This window comes from Microcaecilia unicolor, chromosome 5, assembly GCF_901765095.1.
Source record: "Microcaecilia unicolor chromosome 5, aMicUni1.1, whole genome shotgun sequence".
Lineage (NCBI taxonomy): Eukaryota > Metazoa > Chordata > Amphibia > Gymnophiona > Siphonopidae > Microcaecilia > Microcaecilia unicolor.
Window position 1 is genome coordinate 155265494 of NC_044035.1, and position 23804 is coordinate 155289297.

General features: G+C 43.5%; 1 protein-coding gene across 1 annotated transcript in view; it reads left to right on the top strand.

Moving 5' to 3' along the window:
- The first annotated feature begins 397 nt into the window (after positions 1 to 397).
- The window catches only part of DDX21 (DExD-box helicase 21), a 122248-nt gene continuing 98841 nt past the window's right edge, over positions 398 to 23804 (top strand). The window contains exons 1-6 of the mRNA XM_030203466.1: positions 398 to 572; positions 12485 to 12712; positions 13486 to 13561; positions 18252 to 18430; positions 20897 to 21014; positions 21357 to 21542. Coding sequence (XP_030059326.1) covers positions 477 to 572; positions 12485 to 12712; positions 13486 to 13561; positions 18252 to 18430; positions 20897 to 21014; positions 21357 to 21542 — 883 coding nt within the window. The 5' untranslated portion in view covers positions 398 to 476. The remainder of the gene's footprint in view (positions 573 to 12484; positions 12713 to 13485; positions 13562 to 18251; positions 18431 to 20896; positions 21015 to 21356; positions 21543 to 23804) is intronic.

Genomic DNA, 23804 nt, shown 5'->3' on the forward strand with positions numbered 1-23804 from the left:
TTTGTCCTCCACCTTTTAAGGCACTGCCTATCCAACTGGATCAGGGTTAGACTTTTTACAGGCGGTCCACGCATAAGCAGGCCGTTGTTTCTAATCATCTTTTCCGATTGTTGTCAATAGCGTTTGGTATTGTTTTGGGTGAACGAAACGGCGGCGGCTCCGCCTACTGGCTTCAGCCGTATAATGGACTACATAAGCACACCGCATCTCCTGTTTCCTTCTGCCTCCTTGGATCCAAGGTTCTTTGGTTTCGTCTTAAGGCATGCGCGAGCAGCGCCACGTGTCTATGACTATGATTATAAAGAAGGCGGTCTTCTTGTTTTTTCGCCATTATCTTCTGGTCACGTGAACGGAAGCAGCCGGTTACCACTGTGTACATCGGAAATGACGAGGGTTACTGCTTTCTTTTTTTGCCGTTTCCGGCACCCGAGTGAGCAGTTCCCGAGTGTGGGGGGGGACTGTATACCGGGAGAAGTATGCCCAGCAGAGTCTGTACGGACGGCGAGTGCATGGAATTGGAAAGCGGAAGGGCTATGGAGCATTCGGAGGAGAAAAAAATCCGACGACGAAAGGTGCGGAGGTGGCGTAGATGTGCCGCGTGTTAGGAACAGCATTCATCGCGTATACAGTTTGAACATACATTCACAGGTTTTAGTGTTTACCGAGTGACTTACACTAGTGAAAAGCTGTGTAGTTTTGTTTGCGAGTATAGACAAATACAATAACTTGTATGCGGAATGGCGTAGCCACATGTGGGCCTAGATGGGCCAGGGCCCACCCACTTAGGGTTCAGGCCCACCCAACAGTAGCACATGTTTAGTGGTAGCTGGTAGGGATCCCAAACTCTGCCAGCTGAAGACTTCTCCCTGATGGTAACAAAAACGCTATTCTCCAAGATACCGGCACCTGCGCACGCTCAGTTTTTAGCCCATGCCTGCTGCAGACTACCAAGGTGGAGAGAAGCATTTTCCCACCAGCTGAGATTTTTTTGGTGGGGGGGGGAGAACATTTTGTGCCCACCCAAAATCTGCTGTCTGGCTACGCCCTCAAACTGCACGTTTTGCTAGGAATGAACAATATTTATCACAAAGTTAAAGGTCTAGTCTACTCTCTCTGAGGCCAATATAAAAAGACATGAGGTATTGGTATTGGCCAAGATATAGGTGCCCTTTTACTAAGCTGTGTAAGTATCTCCAAGCTCCAATTTGGAGTTATCACCTAGTTACCATGTGGCTCTTGTGGTAATTTGATTTTTGCTGCGAGTCCAAAAAAATTTGTATTTTCTGGCGTGTCTGCTACGCGCGCCAAGTGGCATTAGACGTGCATAGGTCATTACTGCTTGGTTAATGTGTGAGACCTTACCTCTAGGTCAGTGGTTGGCGGTAAGGTCTTGGACCCAAAATGGAAGTGTGCCAACTTTATTTTGCAACATGTTCATTTTCGGCAAAAGTTTTAAAAAGGCATTTTTGCAGGTGTGCTGAAAAATGGCTCTGCCCGTGCCCAAAACACGTGCCTTCACTACTGTGGGCCATTTTTCAGTGCACCTTAGTAAAAGGACCCCATAGAGAGGTAAAGGTGTACCAAGTTCCTTTTCAAACAAAAACTATGTAGAGTTGTCAGTGGAAGAATTCAAGTTATACCAGTGATAGCCTTTATTTAAGCTAAAGGCAGAGTGATAGTGTGTGGAAATCTGGGAAATTAACACCTTCAAGAGTTTTAGGTAATTTTAGAATTCTTAATGTAATCAGAGGTGGTTTAGATTTCCAAAGAAATTGTGATAAAATTATGTCTATGTGTTTGAAGAAACACTGAGGTAAGGCAATAGGAAACATACTGAGCATAAAATTGATTCTAGGAGCAAGAGGCATCTTTTATGTCTCTAATCTTCCCCACCAAGTTAAGAATAGAGGAGACCGGCCAGAAATTGATGTCTTAAGAGTCTGTATAGTGTGATTGATATTTTTATATATATTTTCCTGAGTGGTCCTACCTAAGTATATTCCCAAATATTTAATATACTGAGTTTGTTTTTTGAAGGGAAAGTTAGAAAGTTCTTATTGTGTGATGTCTTGATGTAAAGAGACACACTCTTTTTTTTTTTTTTTATTTTTTTTTTTCCCCCCCAATTTATTTTATACCCGGAGATTTTTGAAAAAGAATCAGTAGTTGAAAAAACATGTGGGATTGAGGAGGTAGAAATATAAAGTAGAAGATCATCAGCATATAATGAAAGTTTAACTTAAAAATCACAAATTTTCAGACCATTAATTTGTGTGTTTTATCGAATGGACATTGCTAAAGGTTCAGTGGCTGCCACTATTTTGTTTCTATTTTCCGCCGAAGAAGGGTGATGGCTGCTGAATCGGTTAAGCACTGCTCCCGATGTGGAAAACGCAGGACAGCAGTGGGGCTTTGCAGCACGTGCTGCTTAGACACTAATGCTGGCACGAGCATGGCTGGCGGTGATTCTTCCCACCCGACGGAATTTGCAGCGGGCGCCATTTTGGTTGCACCGTGTGACTCGACCCTCGCTGTGGCAGAGGAGTCTGAGTGCAGGGGGATGCCTCTCCTAGAGGTTTCTAGAGAGGCTCATGCCTCCGCTTCCCCTAATATACGAGTGGATGGTCAGGGTGTGTTTTTTGCCCCTGAATTTGTGCTGCTGATGCATAGGGCTTTTATGTTAAGAGCCCTGCCTGAGCCTTCTGAAAATTTTCTGTGGACTGGATTGCCTCCAGGTTTTGAAAGCCCAGCGTCTGCTGGAGACTTTCTCTTCCCCCGAGCTCTTGGCTGAGGCTAAACGCAGATGAGTGACCTCACTGTCTGAGGGTGCTTCTCCGTCACCCCTTTCTCCCCCGTTGTCTGGTTTCGGGGATTCTGATGGGTCTGGCAGGCCCTCACGGACTGATAATCAGAGGAGGGTAGCTGCTTGCCACAGGAGTTGGATAACTCTAAAGTGGTACGGATTTTCCACTGCGACGAGCTGCCAGCTCTTATTTCTGATGCCTTACAGGCCCTCAGTATTGACGATCCTGACATGGCCACAGCCTCTTCTATTAACCCTTTTCTGGTTTTTCTGGTGCATGATTCCATCCAAGAGCTTATTACAGCTCAATGGTCTGAACCTGATGGCCCCTTGAAAGTGGCTAGGGCTATGTGCCACCTTTACCCTCTGGATAAATCCCACTTGTCCCTCTTTGGGATGCCTAAGGTGGACGCGTTGGTCACTACGGTGACTAAGAAAACTACTCTCCCTGTGGAGGGAGGAGTCGCATTGAAGGATATACAGGACTGGTGGCTGGAATCCGCCTTGAAGTGGTCCTTTGAAATCTCGGCCTTCTCCTTAAGGGCAGCTATTTGCAGTTCCTATGCAGCACGGGCTTGCATTTCCTGGCTACAGCGGGCAGTCGAACAGCCTGCGGATGGAGCGGGTTCCCTCTCTGAGGTCGCCCCGCGTGTGGAGTCTGCCCTGGCCTTTTTGGCTGATGCCCTTTATGATCTGGTCAGAGCATCTGCTAACAGATGTCTTTAGCTGTTTCTGCTTGCCGCCTTCTTTGGCTTCGTCATTGGGCTGCTGATATGGCCTCTAAACAAAGGCTGGTGAAGTTACCCTTTCGGGGCCTCCTTATATTTGGTATAATATATAGGTGACTGTGGTCAAAAGAAATGGACTGAGACCTAATTGAAGACATCCATAAAATAGCTAGGAAAGGGGAAGTATTACTAGTAGGCGATTTTAACATGCTTGACATCGGTTGGGCTTCCCTGCTGTGCGGTCGTCTAAAAGCAAAGAGATCTTTGGATTCTTTAAAGATAGAATTGTTTCAGCAGTGGGTAAAGGAACCTATATAGGATGGAGCTATTCTAGACCTGGTGCTCACAAATGGGGAGAATGTTTCTGATGCGAACTTTCTATATTTGACTGTTTAATTACCCTATGATTTATTCTATCATCCATGAACATTAATGCAATATCACTTAGTAAGATACCCTGTCTTGTACATGCTATACCACTTTGTATTTCTCAGATCCGGTAGTGACGACTGTCACTACGGCATTATGTAAGCCACATTGAGCCTGCAGATAGGTGGGAAAATGTGGGATACAAATGCAATAGGGTCATTCCATGCCAAGTGGTCTAAACCTTCCCACCATCATGTCTCCAATTTTGTTCAGATTTTATCTGTTGCGCGAGTCATGTGTTAAACGAAGTTTCCCAAAATTTGAGGTCTCTAACTGAAATAGTTGCAGATCTAGACCCCCTTTTCTGAAAGGTTGTCAGTCCATGAGCGCACGACATTTACCAAAATGCCATTTTTGGGGTCTAATAAAATCCAAACACATTTCTAAGAATGGCTAAAAAATTCAAATCCTGTACAGTTTTTGATGCTAATTCCGATGAAATACATTTTAACATTATGGATGCAAAATCCAGTCAAACAAGTTGACTCAGTGTGCATCAAAATTGATTGCAACTCATCGGAAAACATATTTGGACCAATATTCAGACCGCAACAACTTCCATGCAAACAAAGATATGGACTGGAAATTTTGAACAGGCATTATGCTTGTGCTGGACATAATACTGCCAGATTTGTAACTAACCAGCATCTATAACCGCTCTGTAGGATCTCTTCAAAGTTGGCACTGTCAGCTTAAATGGTAAAATGTGCCAAAGTTCAAAGCCAATTATTAAAAAAGAGTCTGCCTGAATCAGCTTGTGATCAGTATCATCTGAAAGAGAAAATTGTGCTCTACAACACTATGTTTCTGTTTTGCAATGCCACCATTAAGTAGCCATTTACTCAGGTCAAAGTATGTTATATTTAGTACGCTTGATGCGCTAATTTTTCTTCATTTCTAGGAAATTGAGTCTTAATAGTTGCTGAAAAGTATTGATATAATTATTTATTCATTCGTATTTTATTCGTTGATTGTCCAATAGGGTCCAATACGTCCATTCACAAGTTACGCCCACAATTCCCTCTAGGACCGAGATGACACCCGTCCAGAAAGATTGGAGTTTAGTGCGTTCTAGAAAATGATGCACCATGGAACCCCTACCCACTTCGCATTTATCACACTTGTCATTGTCCCAAAGACCAAACAGCATCTCTCTGTGTTTTGAGATATAAACATCATTCAGGATCTTAAATTAGGTTTCATGCAATATCACATTTGGTGTGATCCTGAAAGCTAACTCAAAGCAACGGGCCAGGGGAAAGGTTGTCAAGGACTTGCACGGGCATGCGGAAGACAGTGCCATCGCCTCTGACTTCTCGAAGTTAATCCTCAGGCCAGAGAAGGAGCCAAATTGTTGGATAAGGGCCACTAGTGGGGCTTTATTGCGAGAGGCGTCATCCAAAAATATCAACCTATCATCAGCGAAGAGGCTTATTTTATACTCCTGTTGACCCACCCGTATACCCAGTACCGAACTGGATTGATGAATTTTACATGCCAGTGGCTCCAGGGAAAGGACAAACAAGATTGGCGACAGCGGGCATCCCTGTCTCGTCTCCCTCTGCAGTGTGAATGAGGGAGTGAGCTGTCTGTTCACCAGAATTTGCGCTGTGGGGCACGTATAAAGCGCCCATATACCAGTGAGAAATTCTCCTCTGATGCCAAACTGAGGGAGTAAGTGGAAAAACAACTTCAAGAGATCAATCCAAGACAAGGGGTAAGATGCTCCAAAAAAAACTTTATTAAGGACCCAACATGGTCCGTGTTTCGGTTTTTAAAAAGAACCTTCATCAGGGGTCTATAAAATAACAACAAAACATATATATAATTAAATAAAAAAACTGGATCAAATATGTCACAACAAATATGTCACAACGAATATAAAAATTATAAAAAAACGTAATTTAAAAATCGTTAGTCATTCTTAATATAAATCAAGTTCTCTGACATAGAATCTGATATGTTGACAAAATCAATACATGTCGACAAAACCGTGTTGGGTCCTTAATAAAGTTTTTTTTGGAGCATCTTACCCCTTGTCTTGGATTGATCTCTTGAAGTTGTTTTTCCACTTGTTTCTTTCTTGACATCGGATTTTTGTGGAAATTTTGGACCTTCTCTGTTTTTGAAACTGAGGGAGTACCCAGAACAGGTAGTCCCATAGGATTTTATCAAATGCCTTTTTAGCATCCAAACTAGCAATGATAGCGTCCCCTGGCGAATTTCCTTTTGCTTGAATTGCGCTTATTGCTGTGAGGATATTCGTTGATGCTGTACCTCTTTCTCGGTGACTGGGGCATTCAATTGTTGTACTTGGGCTTGGGACAGACTTGGAAGCTCCAGCCCTCCAAAAAATCTCTCCCTGTTCTCCACATCACAACTCCCTTTGTCATATAAAATGCTATAACAATCCACAAAGGCCTCCTGTATAGCCTTGTCTTTGTTTAGTAATGCACCTTCTTGATTCCTAATTTTAGTGATCACCTGCTTTGGGGCTCTAGCGCGAATCAGTGTAGCCAGAGGCCATCCCACTTTGTTCCCCCATTTGTGTAACTGGTATTTGTATAATTGTATATCCCTAAGGGCTCTCTGATTTAGTAGTTCATTGATCTTGTGCCTGATATCCATGTATTGTCGCCACACCTCACCAATAATGCCCTGGTAGAGTGCAGTTGCCGCGCCTAAGCCAGTAATTCCCACTCTTGTTCCTTTCGCTTTCTGGAGCTGTATTCAATTATCTTGCCTCTTAGAACCGCCTTCCCTGCTGCCTAATAAACCACGGGATCCACCTCATCTGGATCATTTTTCTCAAAATAATGCTTCCATTCTTCTAAGAATCTTTTAAATTCCTCGTCTAAATAGAGAGAGAGGTTCATCCTCCATCCTCCTGGTTGTCTCCTAGGAGAAAGACCCATCACCACCCATACCGTACTGTGGTCAGAGACCACCCCGTCCTCTATATCTGCCTCCCTAGCTAATGATAAGAAAGGTTGGGAGATTAATATGCAATCCAGCCTCGTCTGCACCTTGTGTACCTGAGAGAAAAAAGTAAAATTGCGATCATCTGGGTGGAGTACTCTCCAGATATCAAGGAGGTTCCGTTCTTGCATTAAAAAAATTTACTCTCCTGGTCTCGTGACCTTTGGGTTTTGTCTTTGGGGGGCTGTAGTCAAGTAGTGGGTCAGCTGTGATATTAAAATCTCCTCCCACTATCAATGGGTACCCATGCAGTGTTGCCAGCATGGTTATCAATTTGGAGAAGAAACTGTGAATAAACGTTGGGGGCATAAACAAAGCAGATGGCTATTTTTTCCCCTGTAGGTCCCCCATCCAGATCACATAGCGGCCATCAGGGTCTGCAATAATCTTATGACATAGGGCATCCAGTTTCTTATGAATCAGGATCGCTACCCCCCTTTGCCTACCGTTATAAGATGCAGCTGCCAGGTCCTCAACCCAATCTCTTTTTAATTGGACATGCTCATGATTTAGGTGGGTTTCCTGCAAGAGTAAAACCTCCACATTGGACCATTTGACATAGTTCAAGATCTTTGTGCGTTTTACAGATGTGTATTCCATCCACATTTAATGTAGCAACTCATAGGTCACCCATTCCACCACTCTACTAGCGGTCTATTGTGAAAATGCAAGCCAGCGATGTTTAAGGCTAAAGATGGGGTCCGCCCATGCCTGGCAAGCCCTCCCGCGAGACAGAACGAAGCTTCAGCGGTTTCAGGAGCACGGGGTCCCCCCCCTCCCCCCCCCATAAACCCTTGGACAAAACTGAGAACTTGTCGTCCCTCTCCCCCCCTCCACTCACTCACCACATCTGCCCCCTGCACATATGAACCTCCCCCCCCTCAGACCCCATACACATCTTCCAATCATCCACATGCATGCAATCACCCATAGAAAAATGTCCCCACCCCCCCTCCTTCCCATCCAGTAAATAGTAATCAGTTACAGTGCGGTCCCCCTGACATACATGGAGCCCACCAACGAACAGGAGTCCCTTATTGTTAACCAGGGGCTCTCAGGACAATCTTTCTGACTTTAGGGAGAAACATCTCTCACGACCAGAACTCACAGTACTTTGCTCAGCCACAAGCATGAACTCTCACTTGGGAGGAGGCAGCTTCTCTATGAACTCATGGAGCTTTGCAGCCGCTGTAAAAGTTAAGTTGCGGTTGTTGTGAAGCAGTCTCACCCTTGCTGGGTATTGGAAAGCAAACTTGATACCTCTGCTAAAGAGTTGGGAACAGAAAGGCGCTAGCACCCTCCGCTGCTCTGAAACACGTGGCGAAAAATCTTGGGACAGAAGTATTTTTGAGCCTTTGTAATCCAAGTTGCGTGAGTGTTTGTACAGTTCCAATATCCTAGCTTTAGTTACATAGTTCAGGTAAACCACTATGACTGGGCGCGGTCGATCTGCTTCCTCTTTCCGAGTCCCTACCCGGTGCGCTCTCTCCACATGGATCGGGCCTGACTCCGAGGGGAACCCAGCTGCCTCTGGCAGTCATTTTGTCGTGATTCCAGCAGGTCCGATTCTTTGGCTTCTGGGAGGCCGACAATTCGCAGATTATTCCGCCTTGCCCGGTGCTCTTGGTCTTCCACCCGTTCTAACAAGCGTGTATTCTGTGCCTCCAGCACTTCTATTTTTTTCCTCCATCACGTGCACACGATCCTCTTGGGCGGATATACGTTCTTCCGCTTGCTGTATGCGTGCTGCCTGGCCAGCCACTGAATCCTTTAGCTCGTCCATAGCAACATGCAGCTTGGCAAGTTTGTCGTCTAACAATTGCGACACATTTCACATTGAAAGTTGGATAGTGTCATTAGCAGCCTGTGGCGTCAAAGAATCTCGTTGTTGGGCCGCCATCGTGTGTGCGCTCCCTGCGGCTTGTTCCCTGCTTCCGTGGGTCACTTTGATCGGCATACCAGGCTTTTCCGGCCTCCTCCACTAGCAGTTCGTCGTCAGATGAGTCCCGCCCCCCCCTCCCAATTTCCTCTGGAGTCTTTCATGAGGTACTTTGTCAAACGCCTTCTGAAAATCCAGATACACAATATCAACCGGCTCCCCTTTATCCACATGTTTGTTCACCCCTTCAAAGAAATGTAGTAGATTGGTGAGGCAAGATTTCCCTTCACTAAATCCATGTTGACTTTGTCTCATTAATCCATGCTTTTGAATATGCTCTGTAATTTAATGATAGTCTCTACCATTTTGCCTGGCACCGACATCAGACTCACCGGTCTATAATTTCCTGGATCTCCTCCGGAACCTTTTTTAAAAATCGCCGTTACATTGGCCACCCTCCAGTCTTCCGGTACCACACTCGATTTTAAGGATAAATTACATATTTCTAACAATAGCTCTGCAAGCTCATTTTTCAGTTCTATCAGTACTCTGGGATGAATACCATCCGGTCCAGGAGATTTGCTACTCTTCAGTTTGTAGAACTGCCCCATTACATCTTCCAGGTTTACAGAGAATTCATTAAGTTTCTCCGACTCGTCAGCTTCGAATACTATTTCTGGCACCGGTATCGCTCCCAAATCTTCCTCGGTAAAGACCGAAGCAAAGAATTAATTTAATCTCTCCAGTACGGCTTTGTCTTCCCTGATTGCCCCTTTTACTCCTTGGTCATCTAGCGGTCCAACCAATTCTTTTGCCAGCTTCCTGTTTTTAATATACCTAAAACAGGTTACTGGGCTAGATGGACCATTGGTCTGACCCAGTATGGTTACTGTTATGTTCTTATGTCCAGAAAACTTTGAAATGTTGATCTAAGGAAAGTAGTATCCTTAGTACGATAGAGTTTCAAAATAGTTTCTTTATTTTGCAAAAACACAAATGAAGCAAGAAGTGTACTTTTACAAAGTGCTTACATCTGTGATGATTCTGAAATAGTAGAAACATGTAAAGAACTGGCTTCTTTTTTTTTCTCTGAATTGATTCCTCCATTAATGTATCCTCGCGAAGTAACTTTAAGAGAACAGACTAACGCAGTAAATGACAGCAGAGGGAGATCACAGTGGTCCATGCAGTCAGCCCAACAGCCAGGTTACACTCTAAGCCTTGAAGGTCACTTTAAAGTTTGTTTTGTTTCTATTCTTTTTCGTCCATCCAGTCGGGTGGCCAGAGTTGTACTGACCTTACCAGCTAGGTACCCTCTAAGCCAGGGGTCCTTAGATCCAGTCCTTGAGGTGTAATGACAGGAGATGGCATGGCATGTGTGGTACCTTGTCTTAGTTGAAGCTCGTCTCTCCCGGGTGCTTGGTTTATAGCTGAAACACCAACAATAATTTTTAATGCTGTTTTAGTGATTTTAAATTTTATTTCATTTTATATATATAAAATGAAATAAAATTTAAAATCACTAAAACAGCATTAAAAATTATTGTTGGTGTTTCAGCTATAAACCATAGCTTATTACCTTTAGATTGTAAGCTCTCTTGAGCAGGGACTGTCCTTCCCCTTGTCTAAACGTGTACAGCGCTGCGTAACCCTGGCAGCGCTATAGAAATGCTAAGTAGTAGTAGTAAAAAGATTTGTTTGCATATTAATATCTGTAAAGTGTATCAAATCTTCCCTGTCTTTCCTTTCCTCTAGTGTGTACATATTCAGTTGTTCTAGTTTCTTCTCTTATGACTTATAGCATAAACTCCATGGCACTGCTTCAATTCTTTTTATGTCTTTAGCAAGATACAGCCTCTAAAACAGAACACCATTGTGACAGAACAGTGTGTTTTAAGCCTGTAAAATGTATTGGGTATTTCCTGAAGTGTATTTCTCTAGTTTGGCCAGTAGGTGGTGCATGTTTGTTTTGAAGCTGCTGCAGAACCAAGGCTGTTTTCTTTGTTTAAGCCTTTTGTAACCGCGGTCTGCAGTATACTTTCAAACTTGTTGTTCTGGGCTCTAATTGGCTCATGAGCTCAATTTCACTTGGAATGTGCTGGCTTTTGCCCCAGTCTTAGCCAGGAAGAAAAGAGAGTAGGATCTCTTTTGCTGAGTGCTCTGTGAACACTTATATGTCCTGATGTTTCCAGGTACTTTTTAGAGAGTTTTATAATTGATCCATATTTATCTGTTTATTGTTTTGCTGATTGCACTTTTTCTGTTCTTTGTTCACTATTTTTAAGACAATAAACAGTTTTTAGTTTATTGCCTCTACCTGTCAGGACTGGTAAAGAATCCTGGTGGTTTATGTGTTGGGTCTGTGAGTGTGACTACAGTAAACTAGAAATCACGGGGGATAATTTGAGAGTGGGAGACTCGCCCAGAGCTGGTTGTGACCCAGCTGGTGGGAGGAGGGTGCTAGTGTAGAGCATAAGTGGCAAGTGCAGGCGGACCTGAGCTGTTCTGGGGATAGGCCCTCTAAGTGGCCACAGGGTAACCACAGGCGGGTAGCTAGGCATTTCGTGACAACCATAGTCCAAATGGGGCTTCACCAATGAATTGTACAGGGACATTAACACCTCTTTGTGTAGCCTAGAATCCTCCTAGTGGTTAGTGCAGTGGACTTTGATCCTGGTGAACTGAGTTCGGTTCCCACTGCAGCTCCTTGTGACTCTGGACAAGTCACTTAATCCTCCATTGCCCCTGGTACAAAATAAGTACCTGAATATATGTAAACCGCTTTGAATGTAGTTGTAAAAACCTCAGAAAGGCGGTATATCAAGTCCCATTTCCCTTCCCTTCCTTGCTTTGGCACCATCTCGTCACATTTGTTTCATGACCTTGAGATCCTTGGACACTATCGCCCCAAAATCCTTCCCCCGGTTTTTGGCCATGCCCCTTCAGCCATACCAGCTTTTAAGCTGTTACAGGCACAAAATGGCTATGTAACTGTTGGCATCTGACTTGCACAGCTCCCACCAGATGCTGATAGGCACAGTTCTCTTGACTACCACCTTTCACCACAAAATTTCCTCCTCCTGGTGTTCTAGAATTGTTACAGGTTGATTACTTTGAACTGTTATACACTGCATTTGAATTAATATTTACAGAATAATTTTTATAAATATAAAACAATAGGAAAATAGAAATAATGGCTGAATAGATAATTTCATTTTGTTGGTGATGTGTATTGTCCATAGTAGATCATGTTTCTGGCTCTGGGACAGGATACAACATATTTTGCTGTTTCTGCTGCTTTCTCAAGGACTATGCTAAATTTTCTCCACCCATTAATTTTATGGCAATTCTTGTCTTTCCTTTGTCAGCTTTGGGGGGGGGGGGGGGGGGGGGGGGGTAGTGGTGTATGTTTTATTTTGTATTTTATAGCAGCATGACCCATGCATGAAAAGTAGCTACAATCGCTGTACTGAGGACTGCCTGGATTTAATTCTGTCATTTAAATCTACATTTGTTTGTCCAACACTAATTTATATATTTCAGTGTTCATATATATTTCACAAAAGCAGGTGCTGGACTTTTAATGCATGGTATGAATAATCTAGCTGCTTCCCTGCTAGTAACATGGTCCGAGACATAATTTATCTGCTCATGCTTTCTTCACAGAAAGATAAAAAGGATAAAAGTCACAAACATCATAAGAAGTCCAAGAAGTCCAAACATTTGGAAGATGAAGACTTGGAGGCACCCAGACCCAAAAAGATCAAGAAAGGGAAGTCAGCTGGGGAAGAAAAGAGAGAATCTCTGAGCAATGGATTCCCACTCTCTCAAGCAGGACCTGAATCTGTTGAAGACTTATCTAGTGGGGAGTATGAGAGTGATGAGGAACAGGAGGTAATGTCTAGCTACAATGATAGATAGAAGTGCTTTCACCTTCCTCCTACTCTTGTAGACATGTAGAGCTGCTTATTTGCCTCCCTTTTTGGTAGGCATGGAATCTTTGGAGAGGCTTTGCTGATCTTTGTGATTATTGAATATTAGAAGTTTTGAAAAAATTATCCTCTTATTCTGGAGCTCCGCTCCAATGTCCTTTGAAATGTTAAGAGTACTTCAATGCCATCATTATGCTGTATTTTTCTTTTTTTTTTTTTTTTGGGGGGGGGAGTAGTCAGTGACAGGATATGAGTGGAGTTTATCTGCCTATTAGTGACTTGGAACTGTTGACTTTCTAAACCAGGGATATCCAACCTTGGCCCTTGCCAGGTCACGTTTTCAGGATTTCTACAATGAATATGTATGAGATCTATTTGTATTCAATGGAGGCAGTGCATGCAAATAGATCTCATGCACGGCTGGATTGCAGTTCTTGTGTACCAAAGTTGGACACTCCTGGTCTAAACTATAAGTGTAAAACAGACTGTCTTCACAGAGCTGGCTGAGGTTTATAGCTCAATAAAAAAGCAGGGCAAGGGAAGGAGATGAGGTGGAGAGATGTCTTTACAGGTTAGAGAAATGGTCATAGAACATTTGGGCTACTGCAAGTTCAGAATCAACAGGATACGTGTTGACAGTATAGACATGGTAGGATGTGGAGGGGGACAAAGGCAGGTCAAAGTTATAAATCTTTTCCTGATATGGTGACATTCTTACTGTTTTTAATTTGACAGGCATTAACAGCTGAACAAAAAGAAGGTTCCTTCTCCAACTTCTGTATTTCCAAGCAGACTATTGAACTTCTGAATGGTAAATTCCTTAATGAAATGATGGGTTTGATACCAGAGGAATAAGCTAGGTTATTGCAGTCAGTTGGTTTGAGAAAGAAAAGGCTAGATGGGTGGGAGGCTTGCAGACTAGCTTAGCTGTAGGGTAGGAGGGTCAGAGTGCAAGATCTTTATGTGATATGACCCTATCTTTAGCATTAACCCTTCTGCTGCTGTTGCTCTGTCACCACATTCATGAGAACCAAGTGGGTGTGATGGGTACATCTGAGTAACAGATGTTAGCTGGCTATTTCTCCAGTTATGGAAGCTATAAAGGGCCAGATTCTATATATGGCGCAAAAAAAGATCATTCTTTAGTCTTAGCAGCAGATGAATCCAGGAACTGGTGTGTTGTGTTCATCTACCAGCAGGTGGAGATAGAGATTACAAAGTTGAAGGGAATGATACCAAGAGGGCAGCTCCTTCTTCAACCAGTATATCTCTATCTCCAGCAGGTGGTAGCCGACAGCTGCTCCTCAGCCAGTTGAGCTTGGAGGGGTGTCAGGTCTGGTGATCAGCTTTAGGGACATACCTAGTTTGCTGGATCCATTTCTCCCTGTCTTTGGTCTTGAGCTGTAGCCTTTCTCATTTAAAAAAAAAAAAAAAAATATGGTTCAGCCTTGCAAAAAAAAAAAAAAAAAGCCAAGAGGAAGAAAAAAGGCGAATCACTTTGGAGACAGTGCCTTTCTGAAAGCGGGTTGACGGTTCTGCACTCTTTCCGGCTTTCTGTGTCGACTGGCCAGCAGCCTTCCCTTGGAGCTCCCGCTATGTGCAGGGTCAGCATCACGCCTGGTGAGTGTTTGGCGCCATTTTGTTTTCGGGGAGCACGTGCATGTTGGCTGAATCAATTAAGCAGTGGTACTGCTATGAGGTGTGCTGGTCGATTTCAGGTGCTTGCCTTGCCAGGTGTACAGAGGCACCTTCCGGATTTGGTTAGGGCTTCTCTCCCAATCACTTTGATTCCTGCCCTGAAGTGCCCAGTGGTGCAGGCGCGGGCGGCAATTTTTTTCCAGCTTCCAGCGCAATTCCTGCAGCATTCCTGCTGGCGGCAGGGGAGTCACGGCCTGCTTCTGCACTGCATGTGGCGCCTGTGGGAGATTGCCCGCTAGTGTTGCCGGGCTGCCTTTGGGGGCTTGGGGAATTTTTTTTCTCCCCAGATTTTGTCCTCTTTCATCAGTCCTATTTGTTGAAGAGGGCTTTACCCCCTTCTCAGTTTCCTGTAGCCCCTCCCCTAGGGTCCACAGTTCCTGGGCCTTTGCTACCTTCCCCGGAGGATCTGGTGGTGAAACGGCAGGGGGTCTCTGCTGGATTGGACGTGGAGTCGGCTGGACCTTTGTCTGGACCCCTGTCAGTGGCGACGGGCTCGAGGAGAGAGGGGTCCTTACGTCCTTCCCAGATGAATGAGCTGGAAGATGGTGAGGTTCCCCAGGAGGAATCTGTTGATCCTTCTGCGGTCCGTGTTTTTCACCGGGATGAACTGCCTTCTGTCATGCTCTGGAAGCCTTAAATATTGAGAATCCCGATGCACAAGCTGCAACTGCAGTCAATCCCAAGATGGCCAGCATTAGGAAGCCCTCTAAGCCTTTTCTTGTGCATGCTGCCGTCCAAGAGCTTATTTTAGCCCAGTGGGCTGACCCTGAGGGATCTTAAAGGTAGCCACCGCTATATCTCGTCTTTAACTGGTTGCTGCGGATCAGGCGGAGAAGCTGGTCCTTACTAGTCTTCTAGTTGTCGCTTCCAGGACACTTGATGTTACCCTTCAGGTCGCTCCTCGGGGGCTTTTCAGCGACCTAGATTTCAACAGCGCTCTTACTTTCGGAGTGATAAGTGACCTATGGAGGCTGCATTGCGGCAAGGGTCTGGTACCAGTTCTTCTAAATGATGGGGTGCCGGTCTGCTCCTCGGAGGCCAGGACTAGGGGTTGGTTGACCCTTTTACGAGAAGTGGGTCTTAGACGTTATCAGGGAAGGTTACTGGATTGAATTCTCGCCAGTAGGCAAGGTATTTCTGGAGGCCAGGTATGCCACAGCAACAAAAAGGGCGGCGGTCGAAGCCATGCTACTCTCCCTGCTGGACTTGGGGGCAGTGGTCCCGGTGCCTCAGAGACCCGTGCTGGGTGCTACTCGATTTTTTTTTGGTCGTGCCTTGGACGGGAGGATCCTTTTGCTCAATTTTAGATCTCTGGAAAGTGAACCAGTGCCTGGCTGTTCGACATTTCCACATGGAGACTTTACAATCGGTGGTAGCGACCGTTCAACTGGGAGAGTATCTCATGGCACTGGACCTCAAGAAGGCATACCTACATATCCCTATTTGGCTTCCTCATCAGTGGTTTTTCCATTTTGTTCTGGGCTGTCCTTTCCAATTTCAAGCTTTGCCGTTTGGCCTGTCCACTGCCTCTCGCACCTTTTCCAAAGACATGGTAGTAGTTGCGGTGTTCCTGTGGAAGGCGGGCATCAGGATTCACCCCCGTCTTGATGACTGGTTGATCCGAGCGGGTTCTGCAGAGGAGAGTCGTCAGGCCACCACTTGGGTTATCGCTGTCCTACAGTCTTTGGGTTGGGTGGTCAACCTTCAGAAGAGCCACCTCTCTCTGTCCCAGTGTCTAGATTACCTGGTAGTCTGATTCGACATGGCTCGCAGTCAGGTTTTCTTGTTCATACTTGAGACTCAGGTGCGCATCCTGTTGGGATTGTTCTGCCATCAAGTGTGGGACTATGTCCAGGTTCTGGGCTCGATGGCAGCTACCTTGGAAGTGCTGCTGTGGGCAAGGGCACACTTGCAACCTTTCCAGCTCTCGCTTCTGAGCAGTTGGTCACCTGACTCCCATGAGTATCAGCGGCATCTTCCATGGCTGCCCAAGGTGCGCCAGAGCATGAGCTTGTGGCTCTGTGACACTTGTTTGCAGAAGGGTATGCAGTGGTCACAGATGCCAGTCTGTTTAGGGAGCCCATTGTTTTTTCATCGGCATGCACAGGGGCTGTTGACACCGCAGGAAGCGGCGTGTCCGATCAACCTTCTGGAACTTCGGGCAGTCCTGAACTCCTTACTGGCCTTCCAGACTTGCCTGGTGAACAAAAGTGATTTGAGTCCTGTCGGACAACACGACTGCTGTGGCGTATATCAATCTGCAGTGTGGGACTTGGAGTTGGGCCCTGGCAGCCGAGGCGGCTCATCTTTTGGAGTGGGCAGATTCTCACATTCCTCTGCTATCGACAGCTCATATTGTGGTTCAGTGCTATGTGCGCACAGATTTTCTCAATTGTCATCTCCTGGATCCAGTGGAGTGGGAGTTGTCAAAGATGGTGTTTCATTGGATTTGCCACAAATGGGGAATGCCAGAAATGGACCTGATGGTGTTGCTTCAAAATGCAAAGGTGCCAAGGTTTTTCAGTTGTCAACAGGAGGCCGGCTCTGCAGGGCTGGACGCTGTTCTTCAACCCTGGCTGGAGGAGGGCCTCCTTTATGTTTTTCCTCCGTGGCTGCTGATTTGGCCATGTAATTCTCAGGATTGCAAGTCATCAAGGGTGGGTAGTTCTGATTGCCCTGGATTTCCTCGATGCCCATGGTACGCCTTCTGGTGGCTTCTCGGTTTTGACTCCCGGTCTCACCAGTGATTTCAGATGTTCGGATCATCTCTTTGTCTTTCTTGTTGGCTCCCGTAGAAGGGATGCGGTGTTCAAGGCGATGATTTCTCATTGGATCAAGGAGGCCATTGTCTCCGCATACCAGTTGCTGGGTCATGTTCCACCAGAGGCGCTGAAGGCACATTTCACAAGGTTGCAGTCTGCCTATTGGGCTGAAACGGGGGCCTTGTCTCTGGATGAGATTTATCAGACAGCTACTTGGGCTTCCCTTCATGCTTTTGCTAAGCATTACAAGGTGGATGTGGCCGCTTGGTCTGATGCTTCCTTTGGAGCGGTGGTGTTGTCCAGGGGGCAGTGGCGGCCCGCCCTCTTTAGGGATTTCTTTGGTACATCCCACCAGTTCCTGGATTCATCCAATGCTAAGGCTAAGAAGGATAAAATTATGACATAATTTTCTTTCCTTTACTAGCAGCAGATGGATCCAGGATCCTATCCATTTTGTCTGCCGCGATTGCTGTTTTTCCAAATTGTTTTCTTCTGGTTAAAAAAAAACAAAAAAAACAGAAGAAAGAGAGAAGTTCAAGAATGATAAGACTGTAAACGTATAAGCAGTTAGACCAGTTGTTTCCTGTTTTGTTATTTGGTGAGGAAGGCTTATAGTCTGTGATTTGATGTTTCTGCTTTGTGATGGAACATATACTGGTTGAAAGATTTGCTGGCCGTCTGGTATAACTTCCTTCAACTTTGTAATCTCTGTCTCCACCTGCTGGTAGAAAGGCACAATCCACCAGTTCCTGGATTCATCTGCTGCTAGTAAAGGAAAGAAAATTATCTGCAGGTAAGTCATAATTTTACCACACCAAAGAGAACTGTGCTTAGCACTACTATTTAAACCTCACCTAAAGTTAGGAGCGGTTTATAGAATATACGTAATGGCCTTATCCATGACTAAAATTTAGGCATAGCCATTTACACCAACTAAAACCTGGTATAAGTGCCCATGTATTGTTTATTGTAAAAGACTCAAAGCCTGAATATAGTCGGATAATGTAATTTACATACACAAGCATTTATTTTTTTTTGCAGCCAGAGGTGTGACCTACTTGTTCCCTGTCCAAGTGAAGACATTCCAGCACGTTTATGAGGGAAAAGATTTGGTTGCTCAAGCGCGAACAGGAACTGGGAAGACCTTCTCTTTTGCAATCCCCTTAATTGAAAAGCTCCAGGGAGTGGCACAAGAGCACAGAAGAGGCAGAGCTCCCAAGGTAATTCCATGAAATGTGATGGGGGGTCATAGAGCATGCAAACATGAGTTGCAGGTAACAGATCTCTTGTGGTAACTGAACAGAAGGTGGTCATGGGTGGAGCTTGAAATGTTTTTATAACTTGGAGGGGAATGCTAATTTTTTAAACTACATTCATAAACACGATAAATCCCAATAATTAAAATTGCTGCATGTTTCACTGTAATTGATGTGCTGTTAAGCAGAACAACAGAAACTAATTTTATGTAATACGTTTGGCAGTTAAGCATGATCATTTAGTCTTAAAATACCTTTTTTTTTTTTTTTTTTTAAGATATTGTTGATGAGGTTAATGTTGGAAGCTCCTCTTTTTTTCATGTTTTTTGGGGTTTTTTTGCCATTACCAAACAAGTAAATCGGGGCTGTTCTGCTAATTATCTGAACACGTGCAGATTGTGTATGCTTGTGAAATCTAAATACAGCATGGACAGAAGATTGGGATTGGGTGAAGTGGATTGTCAGAATTCCATGGGTTCTTGTGTGAAGGGGGCAGTTTAGGAGCACTTGTCCTTAGGAGCAGCAGCGCTATCAAGTTAACATGCGCAAAATCTGTTGATGTGCCTTAGTAAAAGGACCCTTAAATTCTCTGTATGCTGATGATTTATTATACACTAATATTTATTTATTGGGATTTATTAACCGCCTTTGTGAAGAGATTCACTCAAGGAGGTGTACAGTTGGTATCTCTTCAGTCCTTCCCCTATACTTTCATTTTTTTTCCTAAAATATCCAGATACAAGATGAACTGGGATTTCATTTCATTTTCATTTTATTAATATGTATATACCGCTCTTATATACATATAAACATGCATAAGAAAAGATAAATTCATAAATTCAATATAAACACACTTACACTTGTACTGTGTCCATCAGCTATCAAAGTCACTGTTTAAGCTGCAACAACAAATGCTATTTCAGCTCACAGCCACTGTAGTCCCATACTCTCTCAGCAGGAAGTGCTAAAGGGAAGTATGTACTATCCTGGATTGTTTCAAGTCCTAAGGGATCCAGGAAGTTTGTTCCACTCTGTCAAGCCTGCTACAGAAAAAAACTCTTCTCCTCATGTCCTCCAAATGAAAATGGGATGTCTCCCTCTCCATGAAGATATTAACTTACCAGATCTAGTCCAATTCCTTTTTAAAATTCAACACTCCCATTAAATGCCTAGGGATTTATTTTGGCTGCACTATTCAAGAAACCATAGATAAAAATGAAGATAAAACCTTATTTGACTTTTTAATTTCTATTGCTTTAAAACTAGTGACTAACCACTGGAAGGAGAATTTAGATTTATTGTTTTTAGATGTGGTGGAATTGGGCTTTACTATATAGAAAATATGAAAAATATTTTAGAAAGTAAATATCCACTTTACAGTCAGTTTTCGAGAATGGAAGAAACTGGATGTTTCTCTCCCTTGATGCTTAACCAATAATTTTTCTTTTTGTTGTGCTGTAATACAGTATACTTATTAATTTTTACAGTGTATCATTGCTGGGATGTTAATGACTGTCCCCCTCCCCCCTCCATTATTCAGCGCTATTTAACTGGCCAGACGGCTGCTGACCAGTTAAATCGCTTAACCAGCTATCTGCAACTGAATGCTAGCTGATAGCTAGTTATATCGAGCAATACAACTGGTTATCTGCCAGTTTTTAAAGCTGTTTTAGCGGCCATGTTTGGCTGCATGTAAACATGGGATATCTTTGGGTCATTTAAAGATAACCAGCTAAATCTGAATATTGACAGCATGTTATCTTTAACCCGGCCAAAAATAAACTGGATATTTGGTGCCGGTCACTGGAAATGGTCCGGCAATCCGGGCTCAGTGCTGACCGCGGGAGTTAACCAGTCTAACTCCCGTGGTCTAAATATTGGCCCCTATGTTTTTTCTTAATGTTTATGATGTATTCTGAAAATTCAAAAAAAAAAAAAAGAAAAGAAACCTATTGGGAGAGCAGTGGAGGTCGGAGAGCAGTGGAGGTCTTTCTGCTCTTAGTCCTGAGGAAGGTAGCTGAAATATTTTCTGAGAGTACCACAGCGGTAGTTTGTCAATCTTCAAGGGGGCACAAAGGCTCAAGGTTTGGTCAGGGAGACTGCCATGTTGTGTCATTGGTCCAAACAACATCTTCATTTATTTTTAGCTGCTCACATAGCAGGAACTAAATATGTACAAGTAGATTTTTTTGAACAGACACATGTTGGACTTAGGAGAGTGGGAGTTGTCCAAAGCTGCCCTTGCTGTGATTGTTTGCTTGAGGAGTAGAAGCCAGGTATAGCAGTTAAGCCTAAGTTTTTACAGCAGATTAATTTTTAGAGCACTCTGCTCTGCAAGACAGGTTCTTCTGGAATGGCCATGTATTTGGTTTGTATGGTGAATTCTTAAGCTTTTCTGAGGAATTTGATAATTTGCCTGTTTTTCTCTAGGTCTTGGTTCTTGCTCCAACAAGAGAGCTGGCAGTCCAGGTTTCTAAGGACTTCAAAGACATCACCAGGAAACTGACAGTTGCTTGTTTCTATGGAGGCACTCCTTATAATAGCCAACGTAAGTAAAAGTGTATGGTGACATGTAAAACTCACTTTATATAGGGGACAGCTCAGTGCTAGTGTAGGTTCTGCAACAAAAGGTGTAATTAAAAACTTAATACAAATGTGTGCTTGCATTATAGCAATCATATATAACAGTGTAATGTCTTGTATAGTAGTGTTACAGTGTACAACATAACATCAGAATACGAGCTTGAATCACAGCAATTATGTACAACGCACTGGTAGCTCAAATAATGTGTGCTTCTGATAATGCATGTAAGAATGTTGGTACGGGAGCTTTAAACTTCATGTTTTCAAGCAGAATTTTTGCATAGACTGCTTTTTCTTTTTTTTTCAGTTGATAGTATTCGGAATGGCATTGACATCTTGGTTGGGACCCCAGGTAGAATCAAAGACCACCTCCAGAATCACAAATTAGACCTTGCTCAGCTGAAACATGTTGTTTTGGATGAAGTTGACCAGATGTTAGACATGGGTTTTGCTGAACAAGTTGAAGAAATTCTATCGGTGGCTTATAAGAAAGGTAACTTCAGGATGTATGTCGTTGCTAAGTTTGTATATTCATTGCTAACTGGATTAGACTTCAACACTTTTTACAGTGCTCCCCCCACCCCTCATACCAGCATTACTGAGGAAATGTTGCACACTGATGAGGTGGGTGCTTTATCAAATATTTGCTCACATACAGAATTTGTTCTAAATTTATTTACTGCCTTTTTGAAGGAATGGAGGTGTACAGCAAGAATAAGTCAAACGTAAGCAATAGACAATTACAGCAGTAAAAATATTCAAACAACAATACAAAGTATGGCATAGTATGCTATATTATGGTATCTACACAATGAAACATTTTACTAGACAGCATAGGATATAAGCAGAGATGAAACATGTAGATAGATAATATAGAGTAACAGGAGTAAGAAAATAAGGGATTAATTTAAAGAAAGTTGCAAATGAGGCCAGAAAGGTGTTTGAACATTATCATAGCTAGGGTAGGAGTGGATAAACGTCCTGCTATAGTATGTGCATTGAAAAGACTGAAATGTCACACATTTATTTCCATACTGCTACTAGAGATAAATCTGAAGCAGTTTTTTTGCATTGGAGTAAAATATTGGGGAATGCCTTCTCCCCTACCCACTCCCCATAGTTGTGCAGAGGGTATTTGGCACCAGGGACTTCAGATAATACCCTGAGGGGGGGGGGGGGGGAGCTACCGTGATTGGGAGAGGAGTAGATACGGATATTTGAGGGGAGGGAATGCCTCTTGCGGGGTCTGGGGGGAAGGCTTGGAGGGGTGACTTTGGTATGTTCCCGGGGTGGGGGAGGGAAGATTGGAGGGGGGGGTCTTCATCTTTTTTGGGGGTGGGGGGTGCAGAGGGCACCTACTTCCCTTATGTAGGTTCCAGCTGAATATTGGCTGGAACCCGCATAAGCTCCAGTGGGCCATCACATAACAAATTAGCTCCAATATTCAATGCCAGTGCACGGATTCTGACTGCCACTGGCTGAATATCTACTGGTTGGTAAGCAAGAAGCAGGTGCTAAGCTCAGCTAAGGAGTTGGTATATTTGAAATAAATGAAAAAGTGGCAAGCATTATACATTCAGTAAAACCTGTATCAAGCCCTTTTTGATTGGTGCCCTGCCTTGTTAATAAATTTTTGAAAAGGGGGATTAAAGATATTAACTTCTCGTTTGAATGAAGTCCACTTGATCTCTGGAGATGGGGGTGTGGGAACAAACAAATCAGGAATAAGGCCACATAAAGTCTAACTTAGACCCAGAGGATCCAAGTAATTTTAGGCCACTTTCCAGTCCCTTATGTGATTTGTTAGAATGAGATCATCATTTAATTCTGCATGATCTTGAAGGTAGTTTTGTATCATGGTCCTTTATCATTTGGGCTTTAGAAAAGTTTATCTTCTGGACCCTTCTACATTTCTCTCTAATGATGTTCTAGTAGAGTAAGATAGAGTTCTCATATGGTAGTTGTCCTTTTGGACCTTGATATCCTGAATCATGATTGCTGTAGGAGTGAATGGTAAAGTTTTGGATTGGTTCCTGTCCACCCCCTTTTTTCTTTTTCTAACCAACATAAGTCAAGTGGTTGTGTTTAGAGGATTTTGCAACAACCTAAAGGATCTGTGGATCTGTTTCACCAGTGATATTTTATTTATGTGGAGACTCGTACTTCAGATTATATATACCGGTATATGCAATTTATGGAAATAAGCATATGGATATATGGCTGAACTCCTCAGACTGTATAAATATAGTTAATGAATGGAAGGTGGGGAAATTGGTTAAAGTTAAGTGCCACCAAAACCAAGATTCTAAGAATGGTTAAATCTGACTCTCTAGATCTTGAGCAGATTATTTTACTAGGGTCATAAGCAGGTCAGAAATGTGGGCATTTAAGTTGATGAGATGGACAATGATTCCTCTGGTCAGGTCAGTTGTGCAATCCTGTTTTTATCAATTAACATTTACTTGCTGGCTCTGTATTACTGGAGTGAAAGTGGTACATGTGCTGGTAATAGCTGTAATTCTGTAGCTGTGTGCTTATTTGAAGCCTATTCCTTATCAAAAAACATGTACCTACTTTATAGAATACCAGTGTAACAGGTTAAATATGCACCTATATTTTATGTGCAGGCATTTAACCTGCTGTAGAGCTGGTGTAAATGCTTGTGCATAGATTACGCACACAGATGATAATGCCCACTGCAAAGTACATGGCATCAAATACTGGCAAATGCTTACAGTATAGCATGTAGCTGGAA